The 17,461-nt window shown below is 44.6% G+C and overlaps 4 protein-coding genes across 4 annotated transcripts; 2 read left to right on the top strand and 2 right to left on the bottom strand.

Annotated features, from left to right (window-relative positions):
- The first annotated feature begins 35 nt into the window (after positions 1-35).
- Positions 36-1,750, top strand: F4813DRAFT_353999 (WD40 repeat-like protein). The gene is made up of 4 exons (XM_049242698.1): positions 36-184; positions 249-285; positions 385-942; positions 1,016-1,750. The coding sequence occupies exons 1-4, from the start codon at positions 182-184 to the stop codon at positions 1,384-1,386; spliced, it is 969 nt and encodes a 322-aa protein (XP_049101100.1). The 5' UTR covers positions 36-181; the 3' UTR covers positions 1,387-1,750.
- A 293-nt stretch (positions 1,751-2,043) lies between these two features.
- F4813DRAFT_23010 (uncharacterized protein) lies at positions 2,044-3,432 on the top strand. The gene is made up of 2 exons (XM_049239899.1): positions 2,044-2,690; positions 3,102-3,432. Exons 1-2 carry the CDS (start codon positions 2,120-2,122, stop codon positions 3,326-3,328), a joined length of 798 nt encoding a protein of 265 aa, XP_049101099.1. The 5' UTR covers positions 2,044-2,119; the 3' UTR covers positions 3,329-3,432.
- A 7,293-nt stretch (positions 3,433-10,725) lies between these two features.
- Positions 10,726-11,826, bottom strand: F4813DRAFT_395081 (uncharacterized protein; the record flags this gene model as incomplete). The annotated part of the gene is made up of 3 exons (XM_049247655.1): positions 10,726-11,057; positions 11,188-11,526; positions 11,748-11,826. 3 exons carry the CDS (start codon positions 11,824-11,826, stop codon positions 10,822-10,824), a joined length of 654 nt encoding a protein of 217 aa, XP_049101098.1. The 3' UTR covers positions 10,726-10,821.
- Positions 11,827-15,193: 3,367 nt separating this feature from the next.
- Positions 15,194-16,972, bottom strand: F4813DRAFT_22804 (S-adenosyl-L-methionine-dependent methyltransferase). Its single transcript, XM_049239880.1, has 3 exons — positions 16,556-16,972; positions 16,267-16,471; positions 15,194-16,198 (listed from the first exon to the last, which is right to left on the bottom strand). Exons 1-3 carry the CDS (start codon positions 16,887-16,889, stop codon positions 15,721-15,723), a joined length of 1,017 nt encoding a protein of 338 aa, XP_049101097.1. The 5' UTR covers positions 16,890-16,972; the 3' UTR covers positions 15,194-15,720.
- Between the last annotated feature and the right edge of the window lie 489 nt (positions 16,973-17,461).

The raw sequence follows: 17,461 nt of genomic DNA, 5'->3' as shown, positions 1-17,461 counted from the left end.
AGAAGCCTCTACCTACATGTAGGTCTCCAATTTTTAGTTAACCCCACTAAGGTAGGAGGTAGCTAAGACAACTTGCAGATGCCGTCTGCAGCAATTTATACCTATTCCTACCATCATCAACCCCACCACGCCTTCTACCCAGCAGCTTCGCGACAAGTCTACATGGATCGATAGCTACACCATGGTAGGTATAGAAAGTAGAAATTGACGCCGTATGCCGCAATGTTAGCTTGCTAATGCATTTATAGTCGAAGCAATACCTAACGACACATACTATCGACAATGGTGAGTATTGCTCTTTTCTAAAGCCCAAACCCAAACCAACCTCGGACACAAAGCTTCAAGCTCTGAAGCTTCAGCTAAGCTTATGCTAATATCAACTAGCACACATAACCGACATCTTCTCTCTTGCAGCCACGCCCACAGCACTCCTTTCCGCCAGCGGTTCTTCAACTTTACATATACATGCCACTTCACAACCCTCCATCCCTCTTGTCCAGTCTCTAGCCGGCGCGCATAAGCTCGGCTGCCACCATATTGCCGTCTCCCGCAATGGTAAGGTCGCAGCATCGGCTGGTTTTGGTGGAGAAGTAAAAATATGGAAGTTGGCCGAATCAGGTACAACCGAGTGGCAACCCTTTGGAGAGCTAGATCCTACGAAAGGCTCAGGAAAGAGTGCTGGGGAGGTATGGGCCATTGCCCTTAGTGAAGACGGCCAGTACCTGGCTTCTACTACCTACGATGGACGAGTCAATGTATGGGACCTTCTTGGAGACAGGTCCGAGAAATTGCGCGAGTACGAGACTGGTAATCCAGGCTCTGGCTCTTTTGGGCTTTGTGTAGACCTGAGTCGCGATGGGAAATACACAGCAAGCGGTCACCAAAGTGGTGCCGTCTACGTATTTAACAACAACACGGGCCGACTACAATACTCACTTCCAGGTAAGTTTTGCTTCTCAACCATCCCTGTGCACATCTTTCCATATCCATTTTTTGTGGACTAATTGGTGGATAGGTCTGGTCAAGCCAATCAGAACAGTAGCCTTCTCGCCAGCTAGCACACGTCTAGCTGCTGCCGGTGACGCAGGTATCATCGCCACTTATGATACAAAGCATGGCGAGCATGTAGGCAACCTAAAGGGCCATACGGCTTGGATCACCTCTATCGACTGGAATGACACGGGCGAGTACTTACTCAGTGGTGCTTTCGACGGCAAAGTAAAAGTTTGGTCTATCGACAAAGGTGCCTGTGTCGCAACTCACAGCGAGACAGACAAGGCGCTCTGGGCTGTCAAGTGGTTGCCCAAGACAGGACGAAACGAGATGTTTTGCACGGCTGGTGCAAATAGGAGCCTAACTTTCTACCGCGAAGCTACAGGCGCATAAACTGTTTGGCTGAGGATTTAACAAGATATTTGCCCATCGGCGTTCAGGGAAAGGAAAAGACAAAGGGGTCTCGGTATATGCAACAGGACATTGCGATGTATATGTGCTTAACCAAACCTAGCCACATCATGTAACCAAATGAAGATCCGGACGAAGAACCGAACCCATGCTGCAGTAACCAGAGATATGTATGTTCTTCGCACTACGCACCCTAAGCCCCCATACAGGTACCTATCTAGGTTAAGCCTAATCCCTTCCAGTGAGCCTAATCTAGTAAATTTTATTATTCGGCCGCAGTTGAGAAATTAGTACTACAAAGGAGAATTCAGGCATGGATATGTTTTCAAATAGAAGATCAGACGTGACATAGCTAATATAGCGGCATCAAACGTACACTGATTAAGATACATCGCATAGCATGTGTATAATAACTAGCCCTAGTATTAGTAACCCAGCTACTTAAGGTGCGGTGGTAATCTTTTGCGATTTGTTTGTTATATTACAACAAGTATGGAGTGCTACACTTATGAGCATGGAAGGAATCTTGTTTCCGAGGTCGGTATGGGGTGTGACTCAAAGTCAAATACCCCTGAACATCCTTTCTAAAGATTAAGAACTACTAACTAAATCTTTATATACTAAATATTTATATATATCAAAGAGCCAAGGTCAAATAGTTATTACGATTTCTCTTTCAGTTTTCACCATTTTCAATAGTCTCTTGACAATAACAATGGCCGACACCCCAATAACAACAGAAACGGCACTGTTTCCTACGGAATTGCCAAGCACACCACCTACTACCGTACAGGAGCCGAGCAAGCCGGCGGTGCTCCCGGAGGTAACCACAGGCACGTCCGAGCGATACATCCAAGGTCTTGCAAGCGCCGCATCGCGGGCCTCGGCTACAGACCCCCTAATAGTCATGTTCCAAGGGGAGAAACTACATCCAGGCCAGACAACTAAGGATGTCGATCTCGCCGCCATGCAGCGCATCGTATACGATTCAGCTATCACATGGCTTACGACAAAGCTGGCTGTGGGCGGGTTTGTAGTAGAAGCTGGTGGCTTTGCAGCAGTAGCGTGCTGGGAGCCGGCGCGAGCGGGCGACCCTCACTACGTAGATGTGTCGACGGCGGCAGCAGCGTCGGGGGAAAGACCGCTATTTAAGGCGTTTTTGGATGGAGTTGCGGAGCTGATGCGTGAGCATTTATATCCTATTGCGGAGCGTGTGAGTGCTGGCCGATATTGGAAGTTAAGCCTTATGGCGAGGGATCCGGCGGTGGAGTATGTACCAGGCGCTGGTAAGTGACCTCTACTAGTATACCCCCTTACCCCTTTTGCGGTTGATACGATATGATCTAGAGGCTGGGCCTGTTCCTTGGTCTTTTTTGGAGGCTATTTATATTTTAAACTAGGTACCATTCTCTCTGATTATTACTATTTCGTGAATTGCGGTGCCTAGGTACTGACTGTAAAATATACGGAAGTAAGCCTATGCTGCTAGCTCTGTAATGCAGCACATAAGGGCTATGCCCGCACGCTTCGCACAAGTCACAGCCTATCATCCACCAATTGCAACATAGATGAGAACTAGCTAGATGCCAGGCGCTACTCAGTACCTACTTCCTAGCCTATTTATCAGACCTCTCATTTTGACCCAGCCGATAGGGCCTTGTTTTGTCCGAATAAACTACTAACTTTCGTTATCCTAGTTCGGGCGGTGCTGGTCCCCTTCATGGAGAGATTCACTTCAGACCAAAACGAAGGCGGCGCCATGCCTGTGTGGCTAGAGGCTGGCAGCGAACGGGCTCGTGATATCTACGCCCATTTCGGCTTCCGTGAGGTGGGTGAGATAGTTACGGGAGGAGTTAAGACTTGGGGCATGATATATACGGGAAACATCAATATTGAGAAGATAGATACTAAGGGCAGTTTCTAGTCTTGCTCAACCTTAGCTTCATGGAGCTGCATTCTATAGGCACAATCACATATATGTACAAGTACTAGACCTTATCACGAGGTAGACATAGAAGACATGGAAACAGCTTCTTTGATTCTCAGGGAACTCTAACCCAACCGCGGGAGAGAGTAACTAGATACGTATATTGAAAATATATTTTTATTCAATGTGCCTCGGCTAGAATCCTCATAGACCCCCACGAGATAAACGTAGGAATAGGTTATTATAATTTCTATAAAATAGCTAGGTTCGATACAGGTATTATAAATATAGGCCAAAGGTATGCTGGCCTCTTCTAGTCATTACATATGGTCGAGCATTGTGATAGGAGATAAAAAAAGTATTCGCTCTGCTCTTATTATGGTCTGTAATATGGAAAGATGTTTTTGTCCTTAGATCTTGACTTAGCTACCTTAGATGTATTTCATAGCACAATGACCTAATACTATCTTAGTTCTTTGGTGTATTAACGAAAAAACTACCTAAGCTTGCTAGAAGAATATTTGAAATTTATTCAACCGCTAAGAATGATTATAACTACCCCTAAATTTAGGTACCTTACAATCCAGATCTTTCTTGGTTCGAGGTTCTTGATGTACCTGTAGAAAGCAGGGTCCCGGGCGAAAGCAATTAGCAAGGCCACCTTCCTTCTTGACGTCTGAGATTGTGCGCTACCTATTATGTGTACCTGAAACTGAAGTGCTACTTCAAATGTCACTTAATGTGGGAAGTGACCCTGTTGCTACATAGGTATGTATCATTAATGTTAGGATAAATCCAAACCACTGTAATGAGGAAGTCACAGACCTGTGACATCGGTACAATCTATTGGTGAACACTGTAAGGATGCCGTAAAACGAGGTTAGAAGTGGTAATAGCGACTGTATCAACAACCTTTGGTCTATGTACTCAAGATACATACCTGGTGTAGTGCGTGTCTCCTAAGGAATACATTCATGCACTGTAGCGTAGGACGGTAGGCGCAATCCCTTTCGTTGTTGTTGCCCGGTAGAGTTAGTCCATGTTACTGTCGTGTAATTAGTTGTCGGTCGCCTAACCATCTGCCAGGTTTTTCTTTTCGCCGCCTTAGGGTTTTATTCACACCGCCTACGATTGTGTATTTAACAACAGCTACGTCGCCCACTTTCTCCTTTTCTTCACACACTCTTTCTTTACAACTCAAACATTCTAAACTCCCAGATACCTCTTTAACCCCTATTTGTCTAATAACATATAATCAACACAAGTCTTTGCACCATTTTTATTTACTACAACATGAGAAACGCGTCAAAGTCTGGTTAAGCCTTGGAGAGTCTTGGCGTATTCGAGAATACCAAACAACTGTCGCATATTATTTTAATTACCAGCACTGAACCTTTTGCATTCTACCAATATATGCCCATATGACTACATAAGTGATAGGCTGTACCGTCTACAATATCCTCGAGTCTCGAGATATTGTTTAGACGCGTCTCAATTGTTAGTAAGTCCTCCAGATACTTTTATCATATCAGCAAGTACACCCCCTTCAACGTTTTCGAATTGTCAGTCATCCAGAATCATACATCTCATTTCATCTCTATACCCCAGTGTTATTGACCTACCTCTTCTGTTACACCACCATATTTTGTCAATACATTTTACATTTTATCACCCACTACTTCTCTTCCCTTATACCACCGGAGCTTCCCTACTTTCTATTCACTTCTCCTTTGTAGTGATTCATGTTAATCACTTCAATCCCTATTGTTGTAATCTATTACTCCCATTCAGTTTACTCTCTGAGTTGTCTTTGTTATTAATCTAGGCGCTGACATTTATTGAAATAGGTCCTATATCCCACTTAGCGCAAACTGCTCTAATAACTGCTCAACACAATTTATCCTCAAAGTCTAGTAAGTAACATAACGCATTCCTTCTTTAATGGTACCCTTTTCCTCCTTGTATTTCAATAATTTCTCGTTCAACTTTATCACTCTAACAATCATACTGACAAGTGATTGTAGACAATGAATCTGAAAAAAAACAAGAACACAACTTATATGCAATTTCAACTATCCACTAGAGAAATAACTTCTCCATACGGTCAAAATTGTAAAGTCCGTCAATTGGACTTTGAGGAGACAATCTGCAATGACCTACATTCTAGATACATCACCCGGCGGTACATCCATGGTATATAATATGGTCCTTTTATTTATTGACTATGGGAGACACGTTAACTAATACTATATCTTATCAAGGATGTGGTCATAAATACGATAAAGAAACATGATGGGTACTATCTCATCGGTCCTACTGATGGAGAGATCCTGTTCGAAGTAAGTTTTAGCTTGAGACTACTAGTTCCGTGGCTACCACCACAACGACCCAATCCCCTACTATTCCCGAAATCGTCATTAACTCACCTGATTAGTTTGACATAATTCGGCCACCGTTTGCAGACTTCTGCCCTATGCAGTCAGCTTCCTCCAGAGGAAGCCGATGCGTAACACACGACCCTTGACTTGAGGTGACCCTTATAGCCTTTTTATCTGGGGACCCTGGCTTGGTGACGAAGAAGAGAACATTGAGGCCCGAGATACCTGAGGACCTCCTCAACAACTCACCCCTACGGTCATTAGTTTGCTATGGCACATCGACAGCAAACATACGAACCGATGACCGAATTTTCTATTCTAGAGCAGCTTCAATTAGTGAGTTGGCCGTGCCTTGTCCTCAACCGTCGACGTCGACATTGCATGGTTTTGCTCGATCTTGTCACGCCAAATCTGGTATAAGCTAAACTAGGTGCAATATTTAACAACACTAATACTGAAACCATCACAAAGAGGACCTATGACACAAAGATGGCATGGTTGTGTGCCGTCATGGTGTGACAAGATGGAATCGATAAGCCCCCTAAACTACCTACATAATTACTAATGAATGGCATAACGACATTAACGGGGCTATTCGGAATTCTTGCACAAGTAGGACTGTCAGTTATTCTTGTCTCGATCAAGTCTTTGTCAAGATGTTGATTATTGGGCCATCTACGCCTACCATTTGGGAAGGGAGCTCTAGAGCAGATAGATTCCCAGGATGTTGAGCGGACAGGGAAGGATGGAAACCTAGAACTTAAACTTTTATTGCTGGTTACGGAATCCTGGTAAACGACACCAGCAACAATCCTAGCACCGACCAGAGTGACGATTCGAGAAACGATACCGCCAAACTACACATACCTTAGCCAAGCACTAAATTATGGACTACCAACATCAAGCCACTAAAGGTTGTCGAAGCCAGGTCTGCTGGTCTGCTTCACCCTCCGTGGATCTTATAAGCCTCACATGTCACTTAAAGCTACAACTGTGGTGCGGCTACTGGCTTGTCTAACGCAACCTTTGGAACATGTTAAAACTTTATCAAAACAAAGCTACCTATTGGAAATTTGAAAGAATAGATGCGCCTTAAAATGCGAGCCAGCAAATGCAAATTTGGTGGTGCCAGTGTTTGGTGGTCTTGGGAAAGTACTACATAGTCTACGAGGAAGCTGACTTAAGGGTTAGCTTAAAGGGGGGATGGTCGTCTGGCTGGTTCAAGATAGTAAAAGATAGTCCCTTCAACTATGAAGAGTAAGCCTTCGAATGATCAAGCCACTGCCCCGAAAGGCCTTATGTCTATACTAGGGAGCATTTATCTATAGGTAACACTAACAATTAATAAAACAATTGATCGCTCAAACCACTGACCCTTGATTATTGGCTGTGAGCACTCAGAGGAAACTAGAAGATATAATAATCATGTTTCGTATACCAAGCTAGGTAACTACATGCAGCTTATGGCTTCTGCGTGAGTATCGTAGTACCTATAGGAATTTCATATCTAAGTCTAATTCTATATACCGAAAGGTGCACGCTCCACCATCGGCATATAACATGCCACCAAAAGAAAGTGGCAACATGCATATCTATGTAGATAGCCAGAGCTTAACCCAAGGAAAGATTCCACTAGCCTTAGCCATCAATTTATTCAAGACCTTCAATATGCATGCAGGCTTCCGAGCCTCAGCTTAATAGGGCATTCTATCCGAATCCCTTAGATGTCACGCTGTTATCCCATGTGGCTACACGAGACGTATGGTGGCTTTGGTAGCGAGCGACGCTGTGTCATGATGCGCATACCTAAATTAGGTACCTCTTATATATATGTAGGTATATATATATATTATATATCCTCGACGCTCCGTAATCCGCATCCCTCCCAGGGTCCGTCCGGCCCACAAATGTTAGACGGAAACTACTTCCGAAGAAAAAAAGAAAAAGAAGGAAAAAAAAAAAAAAAGTAAATTCAAATACCTACCAGCGCAGCCTGCCTCGAAAATTAATGGCCGGGTCTTGGCATTTGAACACTTAATATTAACATATATAATTTGACCAGTTTTAAAGGATAAAAATTACAAAAAGTACGAAGGACAGTTAAAATAGCTAAATAACCTGTAAATATTTTTTTTCAATTTTTTATTTCGCATTACAATGCTTTTTGTTTGCATATAATATATGGTGTTGTTTTCAAAGGAAAATGCCAAGACCCGGCCATTAATTTTCGAGTCCGACTGCCAGCGGTGCGCGTACGCACGTACATTCGCTTGGTTGGCCAATTGCCGTATACGTGTATTATTCGCCATGTATCAATGTTTTAGATGTAACGTTGATTACATAGATATCATATGTGAAAAACGCAATGCAGCAGCTGCAGTAGCAGCGGCAGCAGCAGGAAGCGGTTCTTGTGGCGCGGGCGCAGACCTTTCCGGAGATGCAAAATCTTGTGCGACGTCGGGTTTTCCCTCTCTCACAATTTTTTTTGTTTTCTTTCAGGGGGTAGAGATAATAAGATAATATGTTAACTAACCTAGGGGTTTTATGATTCGGTTGAGATTCGGCTGCAGCAGATTAGAAATAAATGGCGAGACCGGATTGGTCCCCCCAGTTCTCGAGTTGGCGGCAGGTACGTTCGATGTCGATGTCGATTTCCAGATATGGGCGTCCCCGGTCCGATTCATTTTCGGAGCCGATTCGGATGGGTGAACCGGTGCTCCCCGTTCGGTCCCCGCACTTTCCTTTTCCTCTGTTCCCACAAACGCCAACGCCAACGCCAACGTACCCAAGGGAAGGAAAAGGGTTACCTACCACTCCCCCCTCCCCATTACCCCCCCTTCCCCTTCTTTTCAGATTGAAGGAATGCGGAGTCTTGGTTGCCGAAGGCGAGATGACGGGTTCGATTCGTTTGTATGTATGTTTAATAGTGTATTTTTACCACCCCCCCGCTTCTCAGTTCTCGACTAATCTTTCCCTTTTTCTCTCGATTTGGCCCCTGGTTAGCCAGCCGTAGCCCTGGTTACCTATCTACCTATCTACCTAGGTACGGAATGGCGGTTGAGGTTTTTTCACCGAACAGCCCGCCCGTGGGAAAGGCCATTCTTATTCTCCCGAGCTCGTACAAGATAACGGTCGCGCCACGAATCGGAGAGGGGTTAGCCGAGCAAGTTATATGCACGAGTGCGGGGGGGGAGGGAGGCACTCGCACTTCACTGACGACATGCGGGTGTGAAAAGAAAAAAAAAAAAAAAGAGAGGCCACGATTCCTTGCTAAGACCTTTTACATCATGGTCCAATGGTAACGACTCTACAGCACATAGGCGCCGCGTTCCTGACGTACGAGGCATGCCTACAATTTCCTTTCCACTGTGCGTCGTTTTCTAATTCCTCCCACTGGCACCTCTAGTTCGCTACCGCAGTAAAGCAGAGTACATTGAGCTCTGATCGCCGGGGCTTCCGCAGCAATTGGTCTCAGTGCCGCGCAGGAGCTTCCTGCGAAAGGATTCGGCATCGTGCTTCTCTGGGTCGCCTTGGTCGCCTTGGTCGCCTTCCTGCAGAACCTTGGGACCGCCGCCGTATTTGTCAAGCCCGAATACCGAATTTCAGAAACCAGAATCGTCGTCCTGGATCTCATTACCGCTGCACCCCACGAAATTGAGACGGCACTTGAATTCACCTCAACTCTGCCGGTTGATGTCTGGTTAACAACGCAGATGGTTATCCCATCGTGCAGCCGACCACCCGATCCTGTCCGAGTGCGCGACTTCAGGTTTGATGGTTCAGTCTGCATGGCTTGTTTAATGGCGCACGCATTACGAGTTTTGCCTCTTCAGTTATCCAACAGGAGGCTACCTTTGACATTGAACGTAAGCTCAGCCTGTTCCTATGGATATACCTAAAATGGCGATGTCTCAGGCTACAGAGCATTCATCATTCCACTAACTACAGCCATGATTCGAGAAATACCCACTACAGAGTCGATCACCTGGAGTTATTGTATCCTGTGACGTACGGACGTAGACTGATAATCCAAAACGAAGCCCGAAATCACCGGGCGCACACAAATATGAAAAGCAGAATCCAATTAGGCGTCAAAGGCAGTAAAAATCGGATGATGACTAGAATACAAGCCATGATGTTCCTATGGTGCGTCTATTCGCCAATGGAAATTCTACCCATGATTAAGATTTGCGATTGTTGGGTGGTGAATAAGTAAGAAAGGACATGGCAATTATAACTAGTAGAATTGGGGCAGAGCTAGATATCTACAACAATAACCATCACAATTTACAACCAATCTGTACACGTATATAATTCAACAGATGACATTCATTGCCATGCACATATTATTGATTATATCTCTAGTTCTGTGAACTATGTGCCATGTGGGCGGGACAGCCGAATAAGCTGTAGGTTTGTAGTTTAAAAGGAGGGAAATGTCTACGACTTGAAGACGCGATGTTGAATGGCCAGTATGTGCCTCAATTGTACAGCTATTAGCTAGGTAGTTACTAATCCCTTAGGTAAGGCATTGCTCTCATTGTGATATGCTTAAGAGCATAATGCTCGGGTATCGTCAATCTTCATAATTCCCGTTCATCAGAGAACGTAGAGTGATCAACCACTCATAAATTCGAGCGGTACTTAAGAGCGACTAAATCGCTCCAATATCGGGACAAGCCTTGCAGGCAATATTCGCAAGATGTGGATGAAGTAAGGTGTGAAAATTGAATGGGGGGACAACGTTTACCCCATACTTGTCATATCTTCCAATTGAGGTGATGTATGCATATTGAGGAGCAACTGGTCCGTGGTCGTCACAGCTGCCCTTCGTTGCCAATTGAAATCATCATCATGACAAGAAAACACTTCCCCACACCAATTTGATATATCTGCCTCCATTAAGATGCGCATTGTCATTTATTGGGTCCACTGTTTTCAAGTGTAAGCTTCAACAGCACCCATTCATATATAGGGTGCCCTAAACGACCAAAATGGCCATGATGCCACGAGGTGTCGAAGAGGGCGGGATGGTAAATTGGTAGATTCGTCATCATTCGAAATAACGATCAAAGCTCGGGGTGGGTCGTGCTGTTCCGGAACGGATCTCACTTAATTGCCCCATTTCTGAGCGGTCGGTGACATCCAAGGATTGTAGCCGTGCACCGAGAAATTCTCATTAGAAAGAGGCGACGATACGTCAACCATGGAGCCTCGCAAAGCAGGATCCACCATATCTTGCTCTAGGCCCGGGCTATGAAGATACGGACTCCATTCCGGAGGTAGACTGACCGGGTCTGGAAAATTGTGTATTTCCTGAAAATGGTCAAACCCGGAATAATGCTGGCCTACATGGTAGAAGAGAATTAGCAATGCGATAAAGAATTAACTACGGGGACAGTCTATTAAAGCTGGTGTTACTCAATTCGGCTAAGTAACTTAGATGAGTGAGTGCAACAACGGGAGATTTCAACTAACCATTGGGGTAGAATTCTTGGCTGGTGATTAACTGGTAGGGCTGGGTGACAGCCTGGTTGTGAACAGCTAAACCGTGATTCGGATTCGAATACTGTTGTTGGTGGTGCTGCTGAATATTGTGGTTCATATTCATATCCGGAATAGATGCGGCAGAGGAAGTAGGGTCCTCGGAAGGAGGATCCTCTTCGGCCGCGGCCAACTGGTGATTGTCTTCTGACGGCGGGCCATCAGGCGACCTTGGCGACAAAGTCTCATGTGTAATACGTTGATGGCGGGTCAAGAGATCTCGACGAGAATAGGCCGACCCACAATGACAGACATATGGTTTTTCCTTTGTGTCTGTAAGTGGGAAATTAGCATTCGGTTTACATTTCTAGCAGACCATATAGATACGATTTAAAAGGCACGATAAGAGGATAGAGAAAAAAAAGGTGTAAAGTTTGGTGGAGCAAGGTTGTGCAGATCGAGGGACGTCGAATTTTGGGGTTGGGGTAACCAACGGGTTCTAACGTGGCGCTCCAAGTGCTCAGACCTCTTGAAGCTTCGTCCGCAATGCGTACACAAACGCTGTTGTACACCTGAAGATCCATCTCGTCGTCGTCGACGAGCTTGGGACTGATCCATCTGTTTTTCAGCCATTGAAACTAAGAGGATGGAAATATTAAGTTAGGACGAAGAATGCGAAAGTTGGAGAAAGACAAGAACCTTTCATCGTCAAAATTGTGGGGGCAAAAGGCTCACAAGGGGCTCCATATTCTCCTTCCAAGGGCTACCCAAGGCCTATCCAAGGGGAAAGCCAGAATGGGAGGCGGGGGTGAGAAGACAGAAGGCGGGGGAAAGAGGGCCACGGGGTCAAGTACGGGAGCCACCCAAAGGTCCTTCTAAAAGAGCCACCTGATTTTGGCTGCTGTAGGTAGGATGTACATAGTTAGTCAATTACCTAGGTACCTACATGGATGACATTATGTACATGACATACGAAGTATGTATATGTAGAGGTAGTACCTTCTACCTTCTACCTTCTAATCCGTACCTACCTTCTACTATGTACCTAGGTATGTATGCCCTACCTTCTTATTTACCTGTTTACCTGTTCCCCACCATTGCACCTGCGCACACTGCATCTCGCAGCGCTCTAGTGCATCTCTTCCAGGGATTCCCGCAGTGAGACAGGGGTCATTTCGGAGGGGAAGGTTTGGGTGGTTTGGGTGGTTTGTGGGGTAACCAACCCGCAACCAACCCGCAGCCAACCCAATCTCCCTAATCTCACCAATCTCTCGCCCGGCAGTACCGTAGTAGGCCGTAGTTACCGACCCTCCTTTTGAGCCAAGCTACTTAAGCCAAGGTACTTTATTTATTACATAGGTATGTATTCAAGGTTACTCCCTCGTGCTACACTCAGCCGCCCTCTCCCTTTAATCGCCAATGGGGAACGCCAATGGGAACACCGAGTGCCCGCATCGTCCTCGTCAACCTACTTGCTTGTTTCGACGATCTGAAGGTTTAGGCGAGCTCCATTAGCGAGTCTTGCCGGCACGTTTCATTTCTGCCCTCTATATTTTAAATCTATACCAAGTACTTTTAAATCTATAAATTTATCTTATAATTGGTCAACCTGTCTGTCTATCATCTAACATCCTTTTTTTCTTCGCTTAGCCGTCCGAGAAAACACGAGACCGGCAGCATTCTAAACTCGCTTGGATAGGCGATGAGGTACGTGGGCGTGGCTGTCGGCTTAGGGCCTTAGTGGTCACGAGGAATCAGATTATATTATCTAAGCAGGTTGGGCGGAGGGTATCTCAAGGCAGTGCTTACGTCCTGATTACTTACATATACGTACATACATGGCATGTCGTATATTATTTGACGAATGTGAGGACACGTATTACTTTTTTACACACGCACTTAAACCTACTCGTGAAACGCCCCTCGCAGTTCTCTATTATACTAGGTTAATCGAGTTGAAAAACGGGTAAGTGTATAGACTTATTTAAAGTTACAGATGTAATAACATATACGAAACATCATTTATATCATTGACGTAAGAGTAATATAGATTAACCAGGTAAGCATACCTATACATGAACTCATCAGTCATGGGTTCATTCAAAAGCTGTTGGTTAAAGGCTTATAAAATACGAATAATTCTAATAATATGGCAAACAACCTTAAATACTTCTATATTAAAAGCTGTACGAAAATACCACTTAGATGATTCACACGGGTATAATAAAGTTGGATCATGCATGTCTTTTATAAAAGACCGAGATATATATTAAGAGCCGACCTTAACATCTCCAAGTTGAGCTCGTAAATGCCATCAATTTTAAATTAGAACCACGGTCACATTGTTGACTTGTCAATCGAAAGTCTACGGACATCCTAATCTGATTAAATATACCCGTTCCCTATAATATATGAAGACGTGGGTCTTCTCTTTGATTACACTTGATGTGACAGGTCTTTTACATCACTTATATCCTAACCACAGGCTACTACAGCTCAATTTTATGCCATATTAGCCAAAATACCTAACTACAATTACTCGGAAAATGATTTGTTTCCGTAATTATGTACGTAATAATGCACTTCACGAATTTAAATTACATGTATTCGGTGATATGTATAAGCAATGGTGCATAGTCAATGATATTATTTGCAGAACTATCACCCCGTCCCCTTTAGAGACTTACATTTCAAGACAACATATTGACTTGACATGAAAGATGAGTAATGAATAATCTGTGCTGCACTTACATTAGTCATCTCTTATACTACTGTTCCCCAGCTGTCTCTGCATTTTCTTTAACAGTAACAAGACTCAAGTCTATCAAAAAAGAAAGTTTTGCAAAGATAGCATGTATGCGCAAGTATAAGAGCCCTATAAAATTATGTACAAGACGACCAATGGCGCTCTCTTTTGACATTAATATCAACTAGAACATACCGTGTTTTATATTCCAGCGAGATTGGCTTTTCCTTTCTTAACTCTCTTCGCAAATTACCTGATCCATCCAGTTCTCTCCAGTAAAGATAGCCCTCCTTAGTGCATTGTGTTGCTTACAACAGGTAGTTAAATATTATCCTCCGTTAAGTTCCCCATTTTCTTAGAATAAATCAGGATTACAGGTGAAACTATGTCATCTACAGGTCGCTATCAGAATGGCTCATCCTCTTGAGCACTCCGCCCCTAAGTAAGTATTATATCTAAAACTAGCTCCTTCAAAATCTAACCGACAACTCCAGAGAACATTTTCCCACTTACAAATCCAGCAAAAGCAGTGTCTTTAGCATATCAAGCATTATTAAGCTTTGTCCCTAATATAAAAGTTGGAATAGTTCTCGATTTAGCTGCTGACATACACTCGCCTCCTGTTCGGGTCGGGACAGTCAAAATGTATGCCTCATATTTTGACTACTCAATAGGCATGCCACATTATTGCTGCATATTTCATTGTCCTAATAATTCAATTCTACAATGCTCTTCCTTCATTACTATTCAACGCTTTTCAGTAATTATACCGAGTCTCATAAAACTTTATAATAGAGCCTAGCTATTTGCCCGGTAAACATCTGAGCGCCCCGATGATTAACCTAAACTACTATACTGCTAACGAGAGCTGTTAGAAGCAGTTTTACATAGATAACTGCACATATAGGAGTAAACGAGGTGACAGGGTCGCGAGAACTGAGCTTCCACTTGTGTACCGTTAATTTTTCTCGGGTAGCGGTCATTGATACCTCTAAACCGTCTTTTTTTGCACTTTTACTTCTCTGTTGACGGTGTATAGCATTGCGGCTCGTATGAAAATCATATAAGAACGGTCTTATAAATAAACATACATACCTAGGCACCTGCAGATGGACTTCTTCGGAACAATCCTAGTATCTAACAATTCCATGTTTCGCACCCTAGGTGCTGCAGTGCTCTATTTGGATACCCTATTTTGAGTTATGTGAGGGATTCGTCATCCCTTTCCGCTTCGCAGATCCAAAACTAAGAAGTCACTAAGGTAGGCAATGAATTAATAGTTATTTAGTATCTTGCAGTATGTAAAAGCGAATAGACCACGGAATTCTATTAATATTGCCATAGAGGTATGATGCGGTTCTGTACTTAGTTGTCCAAGTCATATAGCCATACTCACAATTATAAAAATAGATTTACCCCCACGATTCTCGAGAATCCTCTTTTTTAAACCGCCTTGTTTGTAACAGACTCCCCAGGTAAATGCAGCGTCATTTCGCCCCGGCCAATGCGTAATGTCCTTAAACTACCTGCCCGTGCTTACACTTATGAAGCATAAGGCTACGAGATGCTCAGGAGCACCTAGTAAACCAGTAAATGACAACCTCCATCTATGCTCGCTCGTCCTAAAAGCCCCCTTGTAAAAGCCGGGTACTGAATCACCGTGATCATGATCGCTGATATCAAACATGAATAGATCCTATAAATGCGCCGATCCGCTAGCGCCGGGAGAACCCTCAGTCCGTACTAGTATCAAACCACCACGATATCGTAAAGGGAATAGCTCATCTTGAGCGTGCCGCGGCCGGCTCTGGGGGTTTTTGTGCATAAACACAATGGAATGGAATATAAATGTGTGCTTTAGAGCGTAGTACTGCTTTTCGTACGTTCACCAAGTAAACTTCAACCTCCTCTGGCGTCCAGTTAAATCCGTGGGTAAAAGGCCTGATGGCAAAACCATGCAGGCCGTCGTACATCATATTCCGGCTATATAGGCCGATTTTTGACTGCTGTGGATCTTTAGGCCACGTTCCCAGCGGGGCTTTCAGTATTATCCTTTGGATATTGATGAAGCCCGCGTCCCTCAACCACTCTTCGTACTTTTCCAAGGCGGTAATACAGTCAACGCCAAGAATGTTCATCGCTCCCGCGATTTTGCTAAGGAATTCTGCGACAAGATCGCCCTCGCGCATTGTGTCGTCGTCGCATTGGACGCAGCATTTCAGATCTTGTAACTCGAACCAGCCGCCCGGCTTCAATGTCCTGCACCCTGTAGGTCAACAATCTTGCGGTGAGCAGGAAAAAAACGTGTCGCTGTGTGAATATCTTACTTGAATACCTCTGCCATAAGTGCGGGCCAGTCCCGAATTGTCGATGCCATTTGGCGACCGTGAACATAGTCCAATGAATTTACCGGTTGAAGCCACTCTTCCTCTATATTGTCCACGAGAAATTGGACATTACGGGGTACCCATAAAGGTTGTATGGGGCTCAGATCTATCCCTAATATTTCTGCGTCTGGATACTCATCGCCCACTAGTTGTATTCAAAAGCGAACTTGTTAGTACTGAATTAGATCGCGTAATTTGTAAATCACTTTTAGCTGAAGTGCGCACTTACTTTCTATCGCCCAGATGCCCGTCCCTGTACCGATATCAAGTATTGAGCGCGGGTTGTTAAGAGGCGCAAAGTGTAGTTTGCTGTCGCATAGAAGCATAAACATTGCATGTTGCATATCCTCACGCTCCTGCTCAGCATCGTCGTTGGGAAAGTGGTAACGGCCTTCTTGGTATTTGTGATAACGCCGCGAGTTCTCATAGACATAATCGCGAACTTCGTCGGACATGGATATGGAATCGGCAGAAAGTGAAAGAGTATCGAAAACATCTTCGTCCGTCGACACCGATAGGACCGAATCGGCGTCGATTTGGGGCTGTTCCTGGTCTCTGTTCATCGTAGGCGATAGCTAACTCATCAGGAAGATATTTACGTTCGGTTAATGGTTTTATGATTGGTCTAGTTGGGCTTTAAGACGAGGTTGCATTTTCGTAAAGGAGAACCATTAAACAAGAGGCTCTCTCTTTCTTCTTCTACGTAGATCGGGGGGACTGCGGGAAGTATCTATGGTAGGGTTTTGGTGATCAATAATGGCAACGGATTGGTTCCAGCACTACGGAGAAAAGCCCCGCCAAGATAGCGACCAATATCGAGACGATGGACTATTGGCCATAGATGGAAAGGATCCCCGCTTGCTTGCAGATGGAGGGTGTCGAGACTTGCAATGAGATGCAAGCCGACCTTACCAAAAGTGAGGTGATGAACGTAACTTGGGGCCCCAAGAATAGGAACGCGCCGACCCAAGCATAACCCATTACGACCCAGCAATTTGGAACTGAGCGCATGCGGCGCCTTTCTGTCGGTGAGAGACCAAAACCCGAGCTCGGTTTTGTACCGTAAAGGGATAAGGACAAAACCTAGGAGACAAACTTCCTTGCTCCCATGCTCCCATGCTCCCATGCTCCCATG

Source organism: Daldinia decipiens (assembly GCF_022478715.1).
Source record: "Daldinia decipiens strain CBS 113046 unplaced genomic scaffold F4813scaffold_10, whole genome shotgun sequence".
In the NCBI taxonomy this organism is placed as follows: Eukaryota; Fungi; Ascomycota; class Sordariomycetes; order Xylariales; family Hypoxylaceae; genus Daldinia; species Daldinia decipiens.
Note: the sequence above shows the minus strand (reverse complement) of the source record. Positions and strands in the feature narration are given on the sequence as shown.